Raw genomic sequence first — 21329 nt, forward strand, 5'->3', positions numbered from 1 at the left:
AAAAATCAAATAAAGACTGTTATGCATTCCATAAGAGTAAGCTAATAAACAATGCAACTTGAGTTCAAAGCCTCTTTAAGAAGTTGCAATAAATGGAAGTTTTTGACGGAGTTGGCGTTGAGCAAGAGATTTTGCTCGTTTAACTGCGTATTTTGCTACGAGGTTCTTCCTACCTCCCCAAGTTATCACTGCCTGCTTCTGCTAGTATAGTCAGTCTTCGTGCCGTTTTAGTGAACTCGCTGTGCAAGGATAAAGTAAATATGTTAGTTTTGCTTCTAGATGCAACAATTTAGGACTGCAATGTAATGCGAAATGATCAAAGCATAGAAGCTGCTTCCAAAAGAAAGGCCTTAATAACAGGCCATGTGGAAACACCCACCTGAAAGGCTCATCTCCAGTATGTTTGACCACACCTGCTGCATTCCGGTAAAGTACATGGCTCATCACCTCAGCTTTCTCGATTCCAAACATGTCAGCTAGACGTCCATACAACTCTTCATATGAACCGAAGACAGAGAGGTCAAGGGTGCGACTAACATCCTCCGATTCCATAAATACTTTACAGTGCCTAGTCTCCGATCCAAGCTCAGAAGCCTGGTGATCCTTGTACCATGGAAATCCTTCGCATGACGACTTATCCATAAGACCATTATGATTAATTGCAGAATTCAAACCATCTGAGACATTCACCGTCTTCTCAGGATTCCCATCTGATGAACTGTTTCCAGTGACTCCAGGGGAGACTGTATCCCTGGAGATGCTCAGAGATATCTGTTGCTCGGTAAGGATTGGCTGGCCAAAGAGCACTAGCTGAGGTGTCTTTCCGTCATCTGATTTCTTCTTGCTCTGAGGAGTGCCAATTGTTAGCAAGCAAGAGATGTTGTCATGACTTGGGGCTTTGCCAACAATGAGGCCTGTAGATATTCTTGATGGTGGAGTTGCGTGATCAAGCCGGTGAAACCCAGCGTGGAACAGACTTGACTGCATTTTGTTAAGGTGGAGATCTGATAAAGATATACCAAATTGAGCATGCCTGGCTCCCTGTATGCCTGCAGGAGTGCTGTCCGGGAAACAGCGCAGGAGGCTGTTGTTGCTGGGAAGTAGAGGGTTCGGGGGAAATGTTGGATTTGGAAGCTGGCCATCAAGTGGAAAGTTAGGGTGTGGTGGGATCCGCAACTTCTTCCTAGGCGGTGAGAACGGTGCTAAATGAATGCCTGGCATGTTTGAAACAAGTTCAACCAGCCATGGGCTCACACATTTCACATTCTGCAACAGATCTGGTTCATCCCAAGTCACCTGCAAAACCAAAATAGTGCATGAAATATGGATGAACATATAATATTTTTCGAGAAAAGGTGGAATATAGAAATGAAAGTATTCCTGTGACAATTCAACCAATCAAGCAAGCTAGGAGATTAACGAAGAATGTCCGCAGTAAAAAAACATGTTATGTAGTCCTGTTTAGGGCTAATTAAAATCAGCAAGACTTGCAAGGAATTGACACACGTATTTTCACAAGGGCTTATAAAAGCTAGTGTCAGATTATCATACTGTTAGCTTTATTCAAAGTATCAATTGATCAAAGATTTGGAGAAACGGAAAAGCCTAATTATGATCACCCTAGCATAAACAAACAATTGAGAATGCATAATTTTTTACACTGGCAATCTGACAATTGAAAGAACGATAGCAAAAGACCAAAATGTCTTGTTCAGTGAATACCTGAAGAAGCCTCCAGGGTGAATTAGGCCATTTTATGGGATCAGTGACCTGAACAGATGCTATTGTTCCCATGAACCAGCTGATTCTCGAGGAGTCCTCAGTTTCAAAGGCCATCTTGAATCTCATGCCTGGGCACCATTGGATCCTCATTGCCGCTCGAACTGACGAAGCCTTCACACAGAACTCCGGCGTACTCGCTCTTGGATAATACACAACCTCAAAGGGCTGCCCGCTAGCTGCAAGATTAGCTGCCTCAATGACTGACTCAGCCCTCGCTCGTCCCTTTCCTCTCATATTCCCCCCACCCCCATTACTCCTCATCAACTTGCTGTCCTCCTCCCTCAAGAAGACAGAAAACCCTCCATAGGTTGAGAGACAATTCCCATTTTGGGGATTCCACCCTGACGGGGTCTCAGACCCCCCGCCAATCCCTCTTTTAGCCCGTCGGATTCCCACACAGAGATCCCCATTTTCGGTTCTCAGAAATACAATCGAATCCCCGGCGACGAGCTTTTTTTGATTCACAAATGTGCTCCATCCAGTAGTGAGGAGATGCCTGCGAGGAGTTCCTCTATAGATATGCCTAAACTTCCAAATCTCACCATGCACATCCTTTGCGAGCACGGTCTGGACCGGAGGGTCAGCAGAGTAGTCCAGCCGGGGGAAGATGGTCTCTGCACAGTAGCGAGGGACGGAGAATCCACCACCGTTGTTGGCATCTGACTGCGTTAATGTCTTTGCAAAGGAAGCAGGCTTTTCTTGTACATCAGCCCCATTACAATTGAGACCGACTCCATCATCTTCGCCAAACTCTGGTTCGCCAGACCTGATCTGGACCAACCGTATCTTGGCGAAGACTTCATCAGTCTCCGGATCGGCCATGAATTTTACTGCAGTCACCCTACAAAGAACGAGAGCAGGGATCCGCTGCGAATTACTGAAGTCGACGAATCCCTGGGCATGCTCTGCGTGGCCCTGAGGAAAGTAGTACACCTTGGAGTTCACCGCCGGCATCTGAACCATTCCACCTGCGCATGCGTGCCAGAGCTGGGAGTCCAAGCATTTCTCAGTGTCCTTCATCATTTCCTTTGTTGATTCACCAAATATGATCATGATATGGAGAAATTCTCACTCTTTCTCAGAGAATGCTGAGAAAAAAGAGGTTCTCAAAGGGTTAGGAAAATAACCATAAGAAAGACCCACATCTTTAAACATTGGCCCAATAAAGACAGCAAGAAGTACTGGAAATTATTACCTCTGGACTACTCCTCTCATCAAATAAGTGAAGAGAGCAACTGGAAAATTTGAGAAGACTTAACTCAGGCTTTTACATTATCAACTAAAGATTGCAACAAGGCAAATTCCTCCAAAAGAATTGGACTAAGAATAACAAAAACTTAATGAATTGATAAAAAAAATAAGAAAGAAAGAAAGAAAGAAAGAAAAAGAAACCCTTACCTTTTGAACCAGTGCAGTAGGATCAAGAAGCAAACAGCTCCAATTCAGCTCAGCGAATGTAACAATTTCCACCTGTTCACAATCTTCCTCTAGATTCCCTTCAGATTGCCACAAAAAAAAGCTCCAGATCTCAACTAGCCCATAAAGAGTTATATAATCTGGACAACCCTAAAACAAATAAAAGAAATAGGAAAACTGTTAAAACTCGGAGCTTAAGAACCCAAACCCTCGAAGAATACCAACTTCACGACCAAACCCACACGCTAAAGCACCATTCGCCAGAGACCCAACTCCCAAAAATTCTCAACTTTATCAGCAAATCCCAACATTTCCTTCTTTCCACCCGACCAAAAGGGCAAAAACCCACCTCCAAAAACTACCAGCAGAGACCTCCTCCTCCCGATTCAGTCGAGATTTCTCTCCAAAGGTGGCATCTTTCCTCTTCTCATCTCCTTCCTCCGATTATTCCATCACGGACTCAAAAGGAATCCCCCTTCTCGTCAGGTGATTTAAGATTCCCCCAACAGCAGAAGAAGAGAGAGAGAGAGAGAGAGAGATTAAACTGAGGCCTCTCTGCTATGTCCAATTCAATCTTTATAGGATCTCTCTCTCTCTCTCTCTCTCTCTCTCTCTTATTTCTCTCTCTTTTTCTTTTTTATGTACTATATATCGCTCTCTCGTCTAGTGGAGATAAATAGAGGAGGACGAATCCAAAAGGGATCACGCAAATTACAAAAAGAAACTAACTTAAAAATCCAATTATATAATTAATTCATGGGATGTTTGCTCAATACATTAGTACAGTAGTGCCAGTAGAAGCATGACTTCGGGATCGGGTGTTCGGTTCATAACAGGAGTAACATTAAGGGTGCCCAGCTACCCGAAACGTGTCACTTAGGGTGTTGAGTAGCTTACGTGGACCGATCTTTTGGTCGGGCGCCGTGGTATCCTAACTCGGCGATTCCTCGCCGAGTCGACGGACTCTCGGCCCCGACGAGATCCGCGCTTTCTTCCACTGATTGACCTCGTAGTTCCGTCTAATTACGTGTTTGCCACTCCACCTGTTATTGTCTTGCAATTATTGTGATACTCAGATGTGTCATGTGTGAGACGAACAATATTTACTTATCCAAAGAAAGAAAAAGTTATCCAAACATTTATCCAAGCAAACACGCATATATCTATCGAATAAAACCCGATTACTAACTAACTAGTCGACAAGTTATCCAAATAAACTAGCAGAGTAATGTGAATTACGTCGGTAGAAAATAAACATTAATTCCAACAAAATATAGATAATATCATCACAAAAGAATAGGTTTGGTCCACTGTCGCGCTCATGACCAGTGCTTTAAACGTCGTGCTACAGAGTCATCTCGTGAACTCGGGAAAACAATTTTCCCACGTATACAAGGAGACCAATTCAACCAGTTGATTTGGATTCTTATTCTCGGATAGTTTTAGATCTAATCAAATCACTCACTGTCAGCCTTATTGTATGCTTTTGCACCCTACATAGCTTGTAAGCTTGGGCTTTTGATTGGTTACACAGGATTGACGCTGTAGACTCATTGAAATTTTATTAGACTTATGCTTATTAGGTCATGAAAAAAAGTAGCGGGACTAAATTTTATGAGGTTGACCTTGTGCAAATTGGTCCGGATGCATGCATTCTGAGATACACGTTAATACAGAGATGGTATGTATGTGAATACGATTGTGTGTTAGTCGGAGTCATAGAACGTACACGATTGTTACCTTAAATTGAACGCTCAAAGAATCGCATAACCAATCTTAATTTATTAGAAAGGTAGTCCATTAACAAAATAGTCCTTAGTTGACTTGACGGTGGCTTGGTTTTATTCTTGTAGATCGAGATTGTTCTGAGGACAGAATACTCTTTTAACTGCTAGCAAACGTGATGTGAGTCTCCCGCTTCATTTTTATTCTCTCCATTTCCTGGGTACACCAATTCAATCAAAATGCTTTCGTTAGAAATCAACTAGATAAGTAATGGCCAACCAAGATTACTTGTTACTTATCGGTCTCAGAATAAACCTATTCGAATTTTTTTTAAACAAATTTTTACAGTTTAGTCCTTGAGGTCGTAACAAATATCGTATGGGTCCTAAAAGCTGCACGATCGGCCATCAACTCCGAGGACGAGGAGGGGCCAAACCCCGTAAAATTTAATCAGTGCCGATAAATCTTCAATAACTCGCCGATTAGTTCCTCGGGAACCGGGGTTTCGGGCGGTGGCGATCCCGTAACGGAGGCGCCGGGGGCGGGCAGCGACACACGAACTCCGACGCGGTCTAAAGTGCGCCCATCCCACCCCACCACCCCAAGCTAAAGTGCGCCGGAGAGTTGTAAAATTACGTAACCGCCCCCCGCCCCACCCTCCCCGATGGACCCCACCGCATGTCCAGTCCCTTGACAGCTACTGGACAAGACGTCACGCACCAAGCGGAGCACGTCGACGCGTATTAAGCTATACTAGACACGTGGAGCGATCCGGGTGGAGCTCCGGTCGCTCTCGTGGGGTCAAATTCGTCTCGTCCGACCGGTGGGGTCGCGGTTTCGGATCTATGTCGTCCGGAAAATTAAATAATTATCTTTATATATTAAATTGGCACTAAAATTTTCCAGAATACCATAGTTCTTGTGCCATATATCCTTTTAAAAAATAATGATTTATTTATTTATTTAAATCAACCTCCCTTTTATATAAATTATTTTAAAAACCTTTTATTCGATATCATAACGTAAAGAAAACTAATTTCTTTTAAATAAGATAAAAAAGTGGTTGACAAATATTCTCTACTCTAACATAAAACATTTCATAGGTAGGTGGAATATTTTCTTAATCCTCCTCCTCTGCCAATGACCTTTTTTATTTGTAGATTATACATACTAATCTTAATATAAACTCCTTTTATTAAAAAAGAATGAAAAAGAAAAGGAAAAGTTCCTTCTGGTCTAGGTTTAGACTTTAGACTGGACCAGAAAGAAAGCTGGTCTATATATGCTTATATTATATTATTCTTTCAGAAAGAGTATAGATTCTGCAAGGCGTTGGAATTGAACAAATGTCTTTTCTGATCAGGTACTGGGAATATTTTATCTCTGTCAGCTTACCTTTTTGCAGAGATGGATTAATGCAAGAAATTAAATCATAGTACGTGATGTGATTCAACCAACAAATTATCATCTTCTTTTATTCAAGTTTCTTTATTCCTTCAAATTCACCGCATCCTCCCACTGATATGACTTATCCTCCTGTAGATACCATAATACACAGACCCTAAATATATATATATATATATATATATAGTTTTAAGTATAGCAACTGTTATTTAATAGATTTATCTATATATGTATATATACTAATTAGTATAAAAACGATAGATTACGAGAGACTCTATACTCATGTTTTATAAGGTTCTTTTGTCGCACACTCATCCTTGTTTGAAAAAACTAACTCATTATATTTATATAAGTATTGGAAAATTATACTGTACTAGTCTACGAAGAAGATTAAAAACACAGATTTCATAGTCAGACTGGAAGACCTCGTAAGGTCTAATCTAAGAGGTCTGCTATCTGCCTATCAATTAATGGAAGAAGGGTACGAGACAAAGTCGATAAAAAGCTGAAAACGATACAAGAAAATGAGTGAAATGGAAATAAAGGAAGAATAGAGAAAGCTATGAAAGAGAAGAGAGAGAGAGAGAGAGAAAGAACTTTGAGGCTATGGATATGCTTGCTTCTTCACACTTTTTTCTTGTAATATAATATAAGTCTATTTATTGAACTTATTCTGAAGTGATGATGTTGGGTAATTGCAATAATATCCAGCTATCTTATTCCTCTAAACTTATTTGTTCTTTTGGTAAGTTTGAAGAATATATTTCTCTGTATATATCTTCAATTATAGATCATGCATTGCTATGTATTATTGCTGTATACTATTTTCTTTCTTTCTCTCATTCGTTTTTCCTAGTCAATGCACCTCCTAATGGCCTGCCCTTTTGTGAAGAAGCATATGATATAAATTGCTACTGTGGTGCATAAAAAATAAATAAAAAGAATAAAATAATGCATGTCCCACTATTTATACCGTGTTGAGAAAATATTAGAATATAGCGTTGGATATATATTTTATACTTCTGTACTAATTCCATAAGTATTCCTTAATCCTTACGGACGTCTTTATTTTAATTGATAGAGATCTACTTGTGTTGAGTAAATATATATTCAATGAGAAAATTCAAGATAATTTATTGGTATAAAATAAAAGTTAGAATATTTTTGTTCAAGCTGATAACAATTTCTAAATTAAGAATTCAAAGGCATTATTAATTTTGGACCCAAAAAAAAAAAAATTCTAATAATTATAACTTAGTTTAAAAAAAAGAAAATAGACGAAATAAAGTTCATAGTACAAAGTGATTGCTACTATAGTGCATGTCCTTTCCTTCCATACTAAATAAATCAAATAATAAATAATGGATGCCCCACCATTTATACTGTTTTGACAAATATCATAATCTAGCTTTAAATATATTTTATTTTCTTGTACCTTTTATATGAGAATTATCTAATCATTCTTCATTTTATACCTCTAAGCACTTTTGATGTAGATGTAAATATAGACATGAGAGTTCCTCGTAGCTTATAATTAATACAAAATTAAAGTTTAGAAAGATAAAATTATTTTTTGTTCAAGGTGATAATAATTTCATTAATTAAAAAGAAAGGAGATATATTGAGATAAGATCAAATGTATTTATCCCTAGAATATAAAACAATTCAACTACAGGTAAGAACTAGCATATATCTTAGGGGTTTAACTATTTGCTCGAGTGCTTGTGTTTTAAGTTATAAAGTTGATACTAAGCTTCTCTGCTATTCGGTTTGTGTTTTAACCTAGGTGTGCAATTTATCTAAGAGCCGTAGCCCTATCTCATCTCTCCATCTGATGTATCAAATTGTAAATGTTTGCTAAATTTAATAAATTATTGATATAAGGTTAATCATTCCTAATTATAGAAACAATTAGACTCTATCAAACTTTAGTCGATATCCTAAATCGTATATTCTAGATTTTAAGTTGTGTGCGTCGCTGAGCTATTATTCGACACTAAACATCGTTGAGTTGCTCCTCCAAGCTATAAAACCGTCGAGCTATCAATCAAGTTTAACAAAGTCATAGAGCTAAACCATCAAATTTCTAAATAATTTTTTTCCATAATAATTATTTGAAGTCAAAATCGATCGTACCATCTTGTTATTCATACCTATCAATTTTATGAGAGCTGATTAATCTTAAAAAAATAAAAACAAAAATCTACTCTCTCTCTCAAATGCAATGCATTATTCATGGAGCAATGGATTCTATACCTAATCTTTTCCCCCAATAAGATCAAAAGGTAGGAGGTTATTTACTAAAAGGAAAAGAACAGGTAACTAGTTATAAAATTTAGGAGGTTTTATGTACGTAATACATTTATCATCTGCATTCTTCTTATTAAATTTTCTCACAATCATTGGGTGGGCATCACATCAAACAGTAAGCCCCACTTGCTCTGATGTGATCTTAAATCAATGTGCAATTAATATAATTGGCTGCTTTCCAAATAAGTTTTTATTTTCGGACAAAATAATGCTCTTTGTCGACTAATTAACTACGCTAATGACTTTAATCATGGATTTCAAGTGATAATTTTGTTCGTCTCCTTAATCCAAGAGAATTTTTAGTGTCAAATCAAATCAAATCCTTGTTGTATGAGGATTACGACTTTTAATTTAGTTATGATTAGACTCCTTGCGTCAAGTCTTAATAATATTATAGAAAACTACAAACAACATTATACACTGTGAGTCTGTGACTATATTACAAATAAAACCCTTTTTTAATTTAGTAAATTGACCCTCTCTTTTGTTGACAAATACTTAATTAAGTTTGACTTAATAAACTCGACTTCAAATGCTATTGTTTACTCTCATCTCTGTTTTTAATTTTAATTTTTGAGATCAAACAATAATAGCATTTATAGATTTTAATGTTTCGATACGATTTTAATAATTGCTCTAATTCTATTCCAATCAATGTTTTGATTTATTTTTGAACTATTCTAGAGCTTTAATTTGACATATGATTCAGCTAACTTTAGCAAACAAAGATCCATACTTATAGATAATAAAAAGAGGGTTTTACTTATAATATGGTCAAGGTGCTATTTATATATTTCACATAATATTATAACAATTAATCTTTCACATCACCATGCATGAGGATGGGGTAACCCTCTCCATCAAACAACTTACCAAACAAAATTTAAGCACAACTTCTCCATTACTTCCATTGGTTTAGTGATAACTACTACTTACTACATTAATTTGTCAAATCCAACATTTTCAGGGGAGTGGTAATTAATCATGGGCATATTAATCACATAATTAGTGCCATGCCCTAGACTACTAGATGAGGCCTTGATTAGACCTAATTAATGATTAGGTTAATTAATAAAGGATCAATAGATCTACACATCAACTTCCACACAACTCATTGGCCAGCAAAGAAGGCATGAGTAAGTAGGCAATTGGGCATGTGATGTTCTCATTAGATCAAGTGGCCAAGCTGTTCTTCCTTCCAACTGTGGGAATAGAAAAACTTTTGGTAGCTTGTCTTTGACCAAATGGATACCAAAGGAAGTGACTGAAGGAGACATTGCCATTGTTCTACACTTCATCAAGAGAAAGGTGCATGTGAGATTGCTCACCAATGACAATATCTTCTGATAGAAGTGAGAGTTAAAGGCATGCACTTTTTAACTATTATCCATCTCATACTACTTAGATTTAGATGCAAAAAGTTGTATGAATGGAATTATTGATTGTTTAGTTATTATATTAGTATGAAGAGAGAAAATATTAGTTTTTATTCTACAAGTTAACGGAGGCTTAAGGATTTAAAATGTTTGACCTAAGGCAATGATAGCAACACATATGCTTGAGACTCAATATTAACCGATATAAATCTTTGTTTAGTTCTAGAAAGTTTCAAAGACTAAACAAGACCATCTCTCATATTAAGGGGTTTTTTTTTCCATACTTGTGGAGCACCATGGCCTACATTTGTGGCGTTAAACTAGCCTACTTAATGATGTTATTAAGATCCAATTAAAAAATAATTTTTTTGGTCATCCAAGATGACCGCCAAAAGGGGGGAGATAGATTTGCAGAACAATTAGAGAAGACATTATTCCAAAGCTTTAAGTGGGCCTCAAGAAATTTGTCTTAGATATTCTAAGTTTGACTACTCTAAAGGGTATATTGAATGGACCAAGCCCAACATTTTTTTGGTTTGTTAAGGCTGAATTAAAGCAATGTTAGTGTGGCTTAGATGTATTGAAACTGATAAATAATATGATATAAGCATTGGTTTTATTTAATAATCACATAAGACTTGGTTCTTAGAAGCTTAGGGAACATCACTTTGGAAAATACAACTGGGTATTACATGTAGAATTGTAGATTAACTTAGATTAAGGTCTCTGGGCATTCTTTTGTTGTTGACCTTTCCTATATCATAATTAGCTGCTTGACCATCATCTCCAAGGGAAAAAGAATTTTTAGTTGCAATTATGTGCTAAAGACAATCTGACTGGATATAAAACAATGTTTTAACACCACATTGACTCAAGATACAGAACTCAAATTTGCTACATGGATTTAACACTTCTGAGGCATTTATCCAGCTAAACAATGATACATATTTTTGGGCCGTGGCTTAGGGGCCAAGTCAAGCGCCTGTTTCAGGTAAACTATTACAATTTTACCTAGTCACCGAGTAGATTACTAGGCTTTTTCTCAACAATTCAAGGTTTGAAATGGTAATATTGGAGCTCCCCTCTGAGTTTTGAGCTTCCTCCACTCGTGATTTATGAGGGTTTAACGAATAACCAGCCCATGTTTTGCAGTTTCCCTTTTCTCGGATAATGACAGTTGAATGGATAAGGAATACCAATGCAAAACAATTCAGACTTGTTAAAGAATGAAAGGATTTCGTTGTATGATTTGATAACATGACAAATCTTTAAGTACCTCACAGGCAAAAGATTTCAAACTTATACTTCCTCTGTTGGTCCAACCATAATTTACCTGCGCAAATCCGCAAAAGAGGAAAAAGAAGAAAGTGAATATTCATTTGAGCTTTTTATGCCACTACATTTAGAAATCAGACTAAGAGATTTACCTTTTGAATTTACCAAGAGTTAACTGAAACCGATTTTGACGCATCAAGATGATTTAATCGGCAAGTACCTAGGAGAAATTCTGGAAGCTCTTCTTCTGTATTTCCCTGTATTATATTCAACTTAGATTGGTTTGTCATGATTAATATAGTAGAGAAACTTATGATTCTATGGTGCCCTGTCAGGTCAAAATGGTTCAGTTCAATTTATAGGTCAAGAGTGAATTTATTTCATTTCTATGCTTCAACTCAGTACTGATCAATGACCTGATTTTTTAAAAAGAATACATCAATGCACATGAGAAAGCAAGAGAAGTACCCTCATTATTACCTGTATCAAGAATGCCATTTCTATCACCAGATTATTCAAATACCCGAGTACAAGGCTCATAATGCCCCTGGCAACTGTAGACGAGCCAACATCAATTGCAAGCTGAAACGCACATTGCCATGTGGTCAGAAATCAAAATCAGAGTATCAATTATTGTTTATCATAACACATGAGATCACTCTGCATGCAGCAATACTGCAGTAACATTAGTTGTGCCAAGCAATGAACCATAAAAGCAATAACAATTGCAACCAGGCCAATTGAGCTTGGCTTGAATCTTTTCGAGAAAAAGAGTTAATCTATCATTGAAGGCTTCATTCAGAAAAGCTTATATCTTCTTCACACCAAATGGAAAAACAGAGCATCTTAACCAGCTTAGTTTTAATGAAAGCTTGCTTACCTCCAGGTAGTTGCTTCCACGAAAATAATGGATTTCTAGTGCTAGACCAACCAGACCTGCTTTCTTGCCCACACTTTGCTTCACTATCCAAGATCCCTGCATGGACCAGATTAAAGCCACAAAATCACAAATTGCGACCGGTGATTTGATGCCAAGATCGATCAAATGATTCAACACAATGTTACACATGCTTGAGTACCTTGGATATGTATGGGATGAGCTTGAACCTTGAATTTCTAAATGCATCATCTCCTTTGACAAATCTTTCTAGGAGGGGAACCTTTTCCAATGGGCTATCCATCATGTAGTACAAAGCAATATTGTGAGTGGTTGAACCAGGAACCTGTACAATGGAATTATGGTAAGATATTGAAAGTCAAAGAGAACTTTCTTTTGCAAGACAATTGTTTCCTTGTAGCAGAAAGGAAGATGAATAGTTGTAAAATAACCTGCATGTTTACAATGAAAAAAAATTCGCTGCCGCCTTGTGCTGCATATTTCTGCAAAATGAAATTCTTGGTTAGCACAAAAATTGGTAAAAATCTGGTCAAGGAAGACTAAATTTGACAAAAGGAGTAGGCTGTGTATTCTTGAGAAAGGTACCTGAACGATTCCTCCAGGTCTACCGCCAAGGTCATCTTCACGTTTATCAGATTTTAACCAATCAGCTCCCACTAGTTGCATCAAGGTGTTATTTGCTTTGATCTGTTGGAAGAGATGTGTAAATCTTATTACAAATTACTGCTACTTTGATACTGGCCTCTGAAGTCTGATTTGTTGATAAAGAGTTTCTTATATTACTCCCACACAGTATTTGACATGTGGGATACAAACAATATTAGCCACAAGATACTAACAAATTAGGTGCCTTCGCAATTATATTACCTTGCAGCAGTTCAAGCCAGCTGAATATGCAAATAAGATAATCTCATACAATCAGTATACTAGTGAATTGGTGCCTTCGAAATTATTTGCTACTTTTCAAAACAGGTGCCATGTACTTTCAAGACAGGATGATTATCCAGCCAAGCAGAATATGGAAAAAGAAGGTTAACTATGAACAAGACCTAGGTGACAAAAGCATGAATGGCCGTGCCGACGGCGTACCGACACGTGGCACAAGGGGTGCCACACGGCACCCCTCCTAATAGCTTCGCCATTGACCTCGTCGTCGAGCTTACCGTCATCATCGCCGCTGGCCTTCGCTAACACCACTCGCCGCTCGCCAGAGCTCGCGTCGAGTGCCCTAGCTGAGGGAGGGGAAGAGAGAGAGAGAGAGAGAGAGAGAGAGAGAGAGAGAGTTTATCGGTTAAAACTTAAGTTGCGGATCCGAAAATCTTCAAGCAATCCATTCGAACGCCTTTCTCGCGTTGGATACAATGATTGCTGCCCGGGATCAACTTTTGATGCCCTTGGAGACTGGATCTGAACACTTTTTAGAATAAAACGAATCGACCGTTTTAGCCAAAAAGGTCAATCTGTTTCAGGATCAGCCAAAACTTAGAACATTTGTCTTTATGACTATGTACATAATTATTCAAGTAAAAGAATTAGATTAAAGTGACAAATGCATTTGTCTCTATGGTTGGAAGAGAGTGATAGCCAAAGACACAACCCATATACTTCAATGTTGGCATCCTAGCTCTTCAAACACTCATTAAGATAGATTATTTTGCATCTGACTAAGTGGTGCAAACTTTACTAACGTGAACTGATCAAAATTATTCTCAAATCAAACATCTTTTAAGCACTATGTCTATATGCCACGAAGCGATAACATTAATCTAGTGAAAGTAGAGTCAGAAAATAGAATATAAAGGGACCGATTACCTTTTGACGGTCCCTTAAGTAAGATTCACTACGGATTAGAAATGTAGAAGGATCTGCCATCGCCCAACTACAAGTCATATTACAACTTGGATCTTTGGGAAGCGTAGTGCCAAAGCAGCATGTTGTAATATCCTCAGCAGCAATTTCTTGTAAATCAATATATCCTCTCTTTTGAACTGTGAACAAGAAAAATTACATAAAACAGATCACTACCCAAGAAAGCAGTATGTCCTATTAAAGATTGATTCCTAAATCGAATAAGTTCAGTCTGTAGCACACCTGCAAGTTCATGCAACCTTTTCACAAAAGCAGCAGCAGTTGATAATGTACTGTGGTGTTGGTCCTGTTCATGTGATGTCAAACACCAAAAATGCCAATAAGAAAATCTAATTATTATCAAACAATGGATAGCAGAAAACATGATTTCATTGTTTAAGAATGTCACTTGCACCCCATTAAGAGGAATAACATCAGAAGGAAAAGGAATAGTTCAGAGTGAAGGACAAAGTCCACTATTAGTCCATTAGAGTAGATGATAATTTTCACAGTAAACTCAACATCTAGATGCCTTAAGAAACGTGCAAGATAGCAAAAGAAATATTATCTTCATTCATATTATCATATAAGCAAGACCAAGTGAATCTTTTTACGCATTTCAACTCTTATAACCTCTACTTAATATACAATGTCAAACATACTCTATAGAATTAATTGAATCTTGCACTTACAGCAAGTAGATTATAGTCATACATATCTATCTGCACATACATGTCAACATCGATATGGATTACCCCAAACAGTACATATAGTTTTTATCAACAAAAATGAAAATGTCCATGTAGTACATAGCAACACCAAAATAAATCAACTTTATCTAGTGTAGATGAACTAAAATATGTCAAGAAACATAACAGAGAGATTCTAGATATCACAAAAAGCCTCACATGAAAGTGCATGCTTTCATCAGAAAAACATGAAATTTCCTTCTGATCATACTCTGACTCATCGGGAACATCATAGAACTCATCCGCTCCATCATTACGTTGAAGGAAGGAGCCACTGCTGTTTGCTTGTCTAGAAGAAGAATTTTCTGATCCTTCTGCAGGATTTTCACCCATACAATTTTCACTCTCAGTGCTCTCAATTGCTGACAGCACTTCTACCCTTACGTGTTCTTTTTCAGTCTGTGGAAATCCTACGTGACATGTCAACTCACCAGATGAGAAATCAGAGAATGGACAGTTGCCAAGTTTTGGTCGGAAGAATTCTCGCAGAGCTGCAAAATAAATAGTTAAATGCACTCTTTGGAGACATCCTGGAAGACTATTATAATTGCCAATGATAATTGTTATGATAATAATGTTCACATATAATGTAATGGTAGAAAAATATATCATTTGCAGACTATACCAGCAACTCTCCCTAGCATCCGGATTGTAATGAACTTTGCAGATGAAGTTATCAAATAAGACTTCCAGAATTTCCAGTCAATGGCAAGCATGTGTTTTACAACAGATTGTTTTCCTTGATTTACAGGAGATATTACATATCCTCCACCTACAGAAAAGTACATATTTGCAAGATTAGTCCCAGATAAATGGGTAGGCACTTCCAGCAGATCTGAGAATCTTAAATAATATTGACAGCAAAAACGTAAGCATACACTACTTTTAAGGCACGCTCGTATATAGCCTCTCTCAGTTTGACATTTTGGGTGGAAAACAGAGTGGTGTAGAATTACTGCAAATTTTTAAATACTGTTAGTTTATGCTGAACTTTTTTCACACAATAGTGACCAGGATCTAGTTAATGGAATCACATCATTACCATATGTTCCGTTATCTTCCCTCCTCCAATAGCGTCGTAATAATAAATCTCTTCTTCTCATTCCCCTGAAAACTACATTTAACACAGTTAACAAGCGCTAAGTTACTAGTAAAGAGGCATCTAAATTTTCACAATTTTAAAAGCTCAGCATCTGACCATGGCAACCAATCACTTTGCAATTTCATGTGAATAATGTCAGTATGGCCATCTAGATGTTCAACCACTCTGCCTTCTAATAAACAGAAGTCCCATCTGTAAGAAATCATAATGCTTAATTGTTGGAACAAGAGAGCTTCCATGGAAAACGAAGCTTTGATGGAATCAGAAGGGCCTAGTGTAGTCAATTGAAAGGTCTCAAATGTTGAAAGCACTGTAGAATGAACATGGCACTCGAAGAAGCAGAATTGGCATCTTACTCAGATCTTGATGGACCGAGAGATATGAGAGTTTGGAAAACTGCCTCTGAAGTTGCATCAACCACGCCAACTGCCATTATAGCTGGATGATCATCCCAATACTGAGGAAGGGAGTATTTATTAGTTATTACTGCTTCCAGAACTTACTCAAGATAACTACTTGCTTGAACATTAATAAATACCTTCCCAGGATAATCACCATACTTTGCCTCTTTAAACAGCCGTAAGCCTACACAGAAAGTATGGATTGATAATGGAACTCCGGTACCAGCAAGCAAGCAGCAATAATAAATGATAAAGTATTACCGTTTCTGCAACCAAATATTGCCCATGGAGAAGGTTCAATAACATCAGATGACATTGGATCAGCGTGCATAGAAGATAATACAGTCCAATCTGCAGTGCTTTCATATAGAAGAAATAGGAAAAGAATTAACAATTATATGGAGTTTAATAATCAATTCTACAACAAATGGACTCATCGTAGTTAAACACAAAGAAGCATTGTTACTTGAATCTCCTGAGGTGCATGCGCCAATTCTAGTTAGTTGAAAAAGATAAATAATCATGCATAAAATGTGAAATGGACAAAAAAGTAGCCCAGATTACCTATAGGGTGCATAGGATTAGTCCTGCCACGACACAGTCTGTGAAATTACAACACTAGTCAATAAGAAGGTCATTCAAAAGAACCAGCAATCATACAAACAGTATGAAGGACGACCTTTGCAGTATTCATGAACACTAACATATTAAGCAAGTTGCAAATGATCTTTTTAGAATCATAATAAAATTCCTACTAGGCACATAACCAAACTAAGCCATTGCTTTCGCGAATCAATTTAGTCTATAGCTTGCCAAAGATAACCATGCCGACTGGCACGATGCGTGCTGGTTAACGTATCGGCACATGGCACGAGGGGGGAGGGGGTGCCGCATAACACCCCTTCTCTCACCTTGTAGTAGTGATCTACTTGCCATGACCATCACCGTTGTCGTCACCATTGCCATCGTCATAGTCACTTCTGTGCCCTAACATTGGGGGAAGAAGACAAATGGAGATGATGACCCAAATGGGTCAAATAAGAACAATCCACTTTGCTGATCTAACTTTAGTTGTGGGATCTATTTGGGTCATCATCTCCATCCGTCTTCTTCCTCTCGATGCTAGGACATGGTGGGGCGACCGCAATGGTGGCATAGTAAGTAGTCTCTCTCTTTCCTTTCTCTCTCTTCTCCTCTCTCCTCTCCTTTTCTTCTATTTCTTCTTAACCGTGCTGACAGCAAGGAAATCCTTGAAGCTTGCATATGTGACAAGAAAATAACAAAAAATGTCTATATACCTATTATTTGGTGTTGGCTTCATTAGAATTTTTTCAGTCATTCAGCTAAACTTGCATAAATAGGTTCTTTGTCTCCCAGTGATAAAAACAATATCAAGATATGCAACAAAAATTAGGCCCGCAAACTTAAAAGTCTTGTGAATAAGTGAAAAAGTCTTGTAAAACACCTTTTAATAAAATTAGAGAAGCTAATGGGTTTATGCAAACAAGCAATCAGCAATGGCATATTATTGAATCTATATGCTTGACCATCAAAACATTACAAAGAAAACTCTATGGAAATGTTGGTGTCTAACCTAAAAGATTGCCATCTTTTTCGAGAACAAGCCACAAAACTCTCTTCTTGGTTTGGGCACTCCTGGAAGGAATGAAAGATATTAAACTTCTAATATACAAACCTACATATATATATACACACACACACACACTACGAGAAAGAATTCTAACCTTTATGACAGCTTTCATTAAGCACCGGATCCACCTAATTGCTTCATCCGAACTTTTGGCACCTAACTGCAAAATCAATCATTCTTGGTCTAAGTAAAACCCTGGAGGTTACATAGAGAACTAGTAAGTTTTATGATTGGTTTAGTGTAAGTATCCAAGGATACCTTAAGTTGGTCATTGCCATTTGAAGCATTGTAAAGTGTAAATATATAGAGAACCTGCATATTGTCACCAAAATATACAACAAACCATCTCTGCTAAAAATGTAAAACTACACTTAATTAAACATATAAGATTTCTAGGCAAATTAATGATCTAAATAGTAGGAAGCTTTACACTTCTATGTATGCTCTCTCTCCCATTGTCTGCAACACGTATACATGAATCAATCATTGCACTTCTCACAGGATCCTGGGAAGACAAAATATGTTCACTGGATTAATGTCATGAAATGCAAATACATAATGAAACAAGTTCAGAATTGTAACAAAGCAAAGATATGAAGCTGAAGCTGTTGTCACATTTATCTTCTTAAAAGCAAGATTGTAGAAATGATGGTGCAAGAGGAAAAAGGATGCAGGTACAGTTGACTTGGTTACACTCTATGGTAAACAACTAAACATCATAGGAACCGAATGTGCAGTCAGTGTCAGTGAAGGCAACAACTTGAATTATTGTGTTACAGATGAAATAATGATTTATTGTTCAATTCCACAAGTCCCATGCATTCAAATAAAAAATATAAATTATCAGAAGAATATATCACATAAGAAGAAAAAGATGGAGCGCTGTGGAATCCTTGAAAACGACCTGGGTAAAAATAATCCAGAAAAGCGCAGTAAGTCAGTAATATCTTTCTATAGCTATGTTAACACTAAATCTGCAGAATGTCAGGAAAAGTAACATGCAACTCCCTCCCTTCTAATGCTTCTTTCAAACCTTAAGAGTCCAATAGTGCATCCATACAACATCATACAAAACTACCAAGTGAACTCAGGGCCTCAACCCCTTATTCATCTGCCTTTATTAATTGAATGTCCTGCTTTCCTGCCCTTGGCTCCACACTTGTAAAAATTCTTATAAGCTCTGGCAACGCATAGCCTCAGTTGGAAGGCAAGCCTTGAAGTTGAGCAAATTCATGCGGCTTCAAGGTGCTGTGCTAATGTTTATCTCAGAGTTCAAAGGTGAACCAATGATAGCTTCGTACACAATTCGCTACCTTCAGCTGAAAGAAAACAAGTTCAGAAGATCTTTTCTATTATTTGATTGGTAGCAGTGCTAGAATGAGAAGAGGACCTCATCTATTATATGAAAAAAGTAAAAATATTTTATCACCTAGCATGTACTTTTCTCTTTATCTGGGTTATTGGGTTTGAATCCAGATCCCACTTTCACTTCCACCATTAATTTACTGTCCAAGACCTTCCTTGACACAATAATTTCTTGTATCTTTCTCAATTGGTAGAAAGCAATATAAGATGATCATGCCACTATAACTCCATACACTAAACAATGCGATTCTACGTCATTCGAAATAATTCACCCGATAAGTAACAGAGCGCTCCTTATCACCGAAACATCGGCAAGAACCAAGAAAACCCAATGCGGGGAACAAATGACTCTATCAATCAAGAGAAACAAAGAAGACGAACCAGAGATGGGCTTTTCTTACCCCTCTCTTTGAAGCGGGCGCGGCCTTGTACCAATTGAGGGCGTTGTCCTCGAGAACGAAGTACCGTTTCCTCGGATACCGGAGCCCGAGGCGATTAGAACCAATGAGATAGAGCCAACCTTCCATCCTCCTGTGCTCCTCCTCCTCCATTGGAGGTTCCCGTCTCTTCTCCTCTGGTTAAGGTTCGGACTCCATTCGTTAAGAAAAAGACCTTTTTCTCTTCTGCCGAGGAAGGAGAGAGGGGAGAGGTAGCCCCCGGCAGAAGAAGAAGAAGAAGAAGAAGAAGAAGAAGACGAGAATAAGAACGCGAAGAGGCGGGGTTGGATAAATGCTTATTCTTAGTAGCAAAGGATTTTGAACGGGGGTGATGGAGTGGTGATGTGATGTATTGTAAATCAAATGGACAGATGAAATCTCTCTCTCTCTCTTTCTCTCTCTCTCTCTCTCTCTTCGTTGCTTTCTCCTACTACCTCACAATTTTCAAATCAAACCACGTCTCTCTCTCTCTAGAAAGTAGGGGAGGGTGTGGGGGCAGGGCAGTACACCGTACACGAGACAGAAGAAGGGCGGGAGGAAGTTATTATGGTTAAGTTTGGGGCCTTCCATTCCGGGGAATTGTTAACCAAGGGTGGCTACTTCTTGAATAGTAAATGAGTGATGACGTGTACTTTTACTTTTATGCCCTTACTATATATATATATATATATATTATAATCTAAAATGGGATCTAAGCGATCACGCCCGTCCTTGTGGTTGTTATATTATTTTTTTCGCACAAGATCTTGATGTATCGGTACACATTTGATGAGTTATTTGTTGGAATTAATTTTAACGATTCGATCAGTATTTAATCCTCACCGCTTATATATGAGACATACTTATATATCCTCATCGCATTTAATCCACAGATATATTATATTTATGAAAGAAAAAAAGAATTATATTTACTCTAATTTGAATAGAATTCTTAAAAGAGAATTGAGAAGAAAGATGTAAAGCCTACACGTTAGGGTTTATTTTCTTTTTTTCTTCCTCATGCCTATGTTGTCTAGATTGGCGTCATTGTGTCCCTCTCTATGCCCTTCTCTAAATCTCCTTTCACTTTGCATCTTGTCTAAGGTGGTAGAGGAAGGTTGGAGCCACAATTTCCTTTGTTAGGTTAAAGTGTTTAGATTATGGGTTGAGTGGTTCCGAACCTTATCCTAAAGAGGAGAGAGGGCCTTCCGTCCTCTCTACTTCGGTGAGCCATCATGGCGGCGGCGATGTGTATATTTCCACCTTAACATATTTTTTTTCCTTTTATTTCCCTATTGCAAGTTGGTGAACGTCAATTCTCTCAACCTTACTCGATGTTTCTCATGCCTATAAATCTCAAGATCATGCTTTCATTTTATTTTCTGCCTTAGAGCTTGATATTTTATTCTACTTATTAATTGTAACCAAGTGGGATACTTTTCTACCATATATCCAAATTGAGGAGAGACAATTACTTTGCTCTTCTTTTCTATTATCTACTCGTCTCTTCTCTCCAATTCTATCTATCCAAACATAATGGTAGGTTAGATTAAAATCTAACATTAAATTAGCAATGCCACTGGTGACCTAAAGACTATTGAGCATTTATGG

At 37.7% G+C, this 21329-nt stretch overlaps 2 protein-coding genes across 9 annotated transcripts; both read right to left on the reverse strand.

The window, feature by feature from the left end:
- Positions 1-3837, reverse strand: LOC140766757 (auxin response factor 18-like). Of its 4 annotated transcripts, none has more exons than XM_073106376.1 (6): positions 3548-3837; positions 3181-3348; positions 2978-3017; positions 1723-2870; positions 380-1296; positions 1-239 (listed from the first exon to the last, which is right to left on the reverse strand). In XM_073106376.1, exons 4-6 carry the CDS (start codon positions 2833-2835, stop codon positions 170-172), a joined length of 2100 nt encoding a protein of 699 aa, XP_072962477.1. In that variant the 5' UTR covers positions 2836-2870; positions 2978-3017; positions 3181-3348; positions 3548-3837; the 3' UTR covers positions 1-169. The 4 variants fall into 4 exon arrangements, with proteins under 4 accessions (XP_072962477.1, XP_072962476.1, XP_072962478.1 ...); XM_073106375.1 differs by having other exon boundaries at positions 3441-3837; XM_073106377.1 differs by having other exon boundaries at positions 2978-3102; positions 3181-3837.
- Positions 3838-10841: 7004 nt separating this feature from the next.
- LOC140766591 (protein ENHANCED DISEASE RESISTANCE 2-like) lies at positions 10842-20113 on the reverse strand. Of its 5 annotated transcripts, none has more exons than XM_073106019.1 (24): positions 19704-20112; positions 18368-18442; positions 18196-18285; positions 18032-18097; positions 17881-17942; positions 16851-16888; positions 16548-16637; positions 16424-16470; positions 16242-16342; positions 15982-16077; positions 15826-15890; positions 15667-15738; positions 15409-15555; positions 14943-15193; positions 14278-14341; positions 13999-14174; positions 12772-12873; positions 12618-12668; positions 12368-12511; positions 12169-12264; positions 11769-11870; positions 11441-11545; positions 11290-11346; positions 10842-11170 (listed from the first exon to the last, which is right to left on the reverse strand). In XM_073106019.1, the coding sequence occupies exons 1-22, from the start codon at positions 19851-19853 to the stop codon at positions 11450-11452; spliced, it is 2181 nt and encodes a 726-aa protein (XP_072962120.1). In that variant the 5' UTR covers positions 19854-20112; the 3' UTR covers positions 10842-11170; positions 11290-11346; positions 11441-11449. The 5 variants fall into 5 exon arrangements, with proteins under 5 accessions (XP_072962120.1, XP_072962116.1, XP_072962118.1 ...); XM_073106015.1 differs by having other exon boundaries at positions 14943-15274; positions 19704-20111; XM_073106017.1 differs by having other exon boundaries at positions 14943-15274; positions 18196-18249; positions 19704-20110.
- Between the last annotated feature and the right edge of the window lie 1216 nt (positions 20114-21329).

The sequence above is a fragment of the Typha angustifolia genome, chromosome 9 (assembly GCF_048772165.1).
Source record: "Typha angustifolia cultivar Huaian chromosome 9, ASM4877216v1, whole genome shotgun sequence".
NCBI classification, from domain to species: domain Eukaryota; kingdom Viridiplantae; phylum Streptophyta; class Magnoliopsida; order Poales; family Typhaceae; genus Typha; species Typha angustifolia.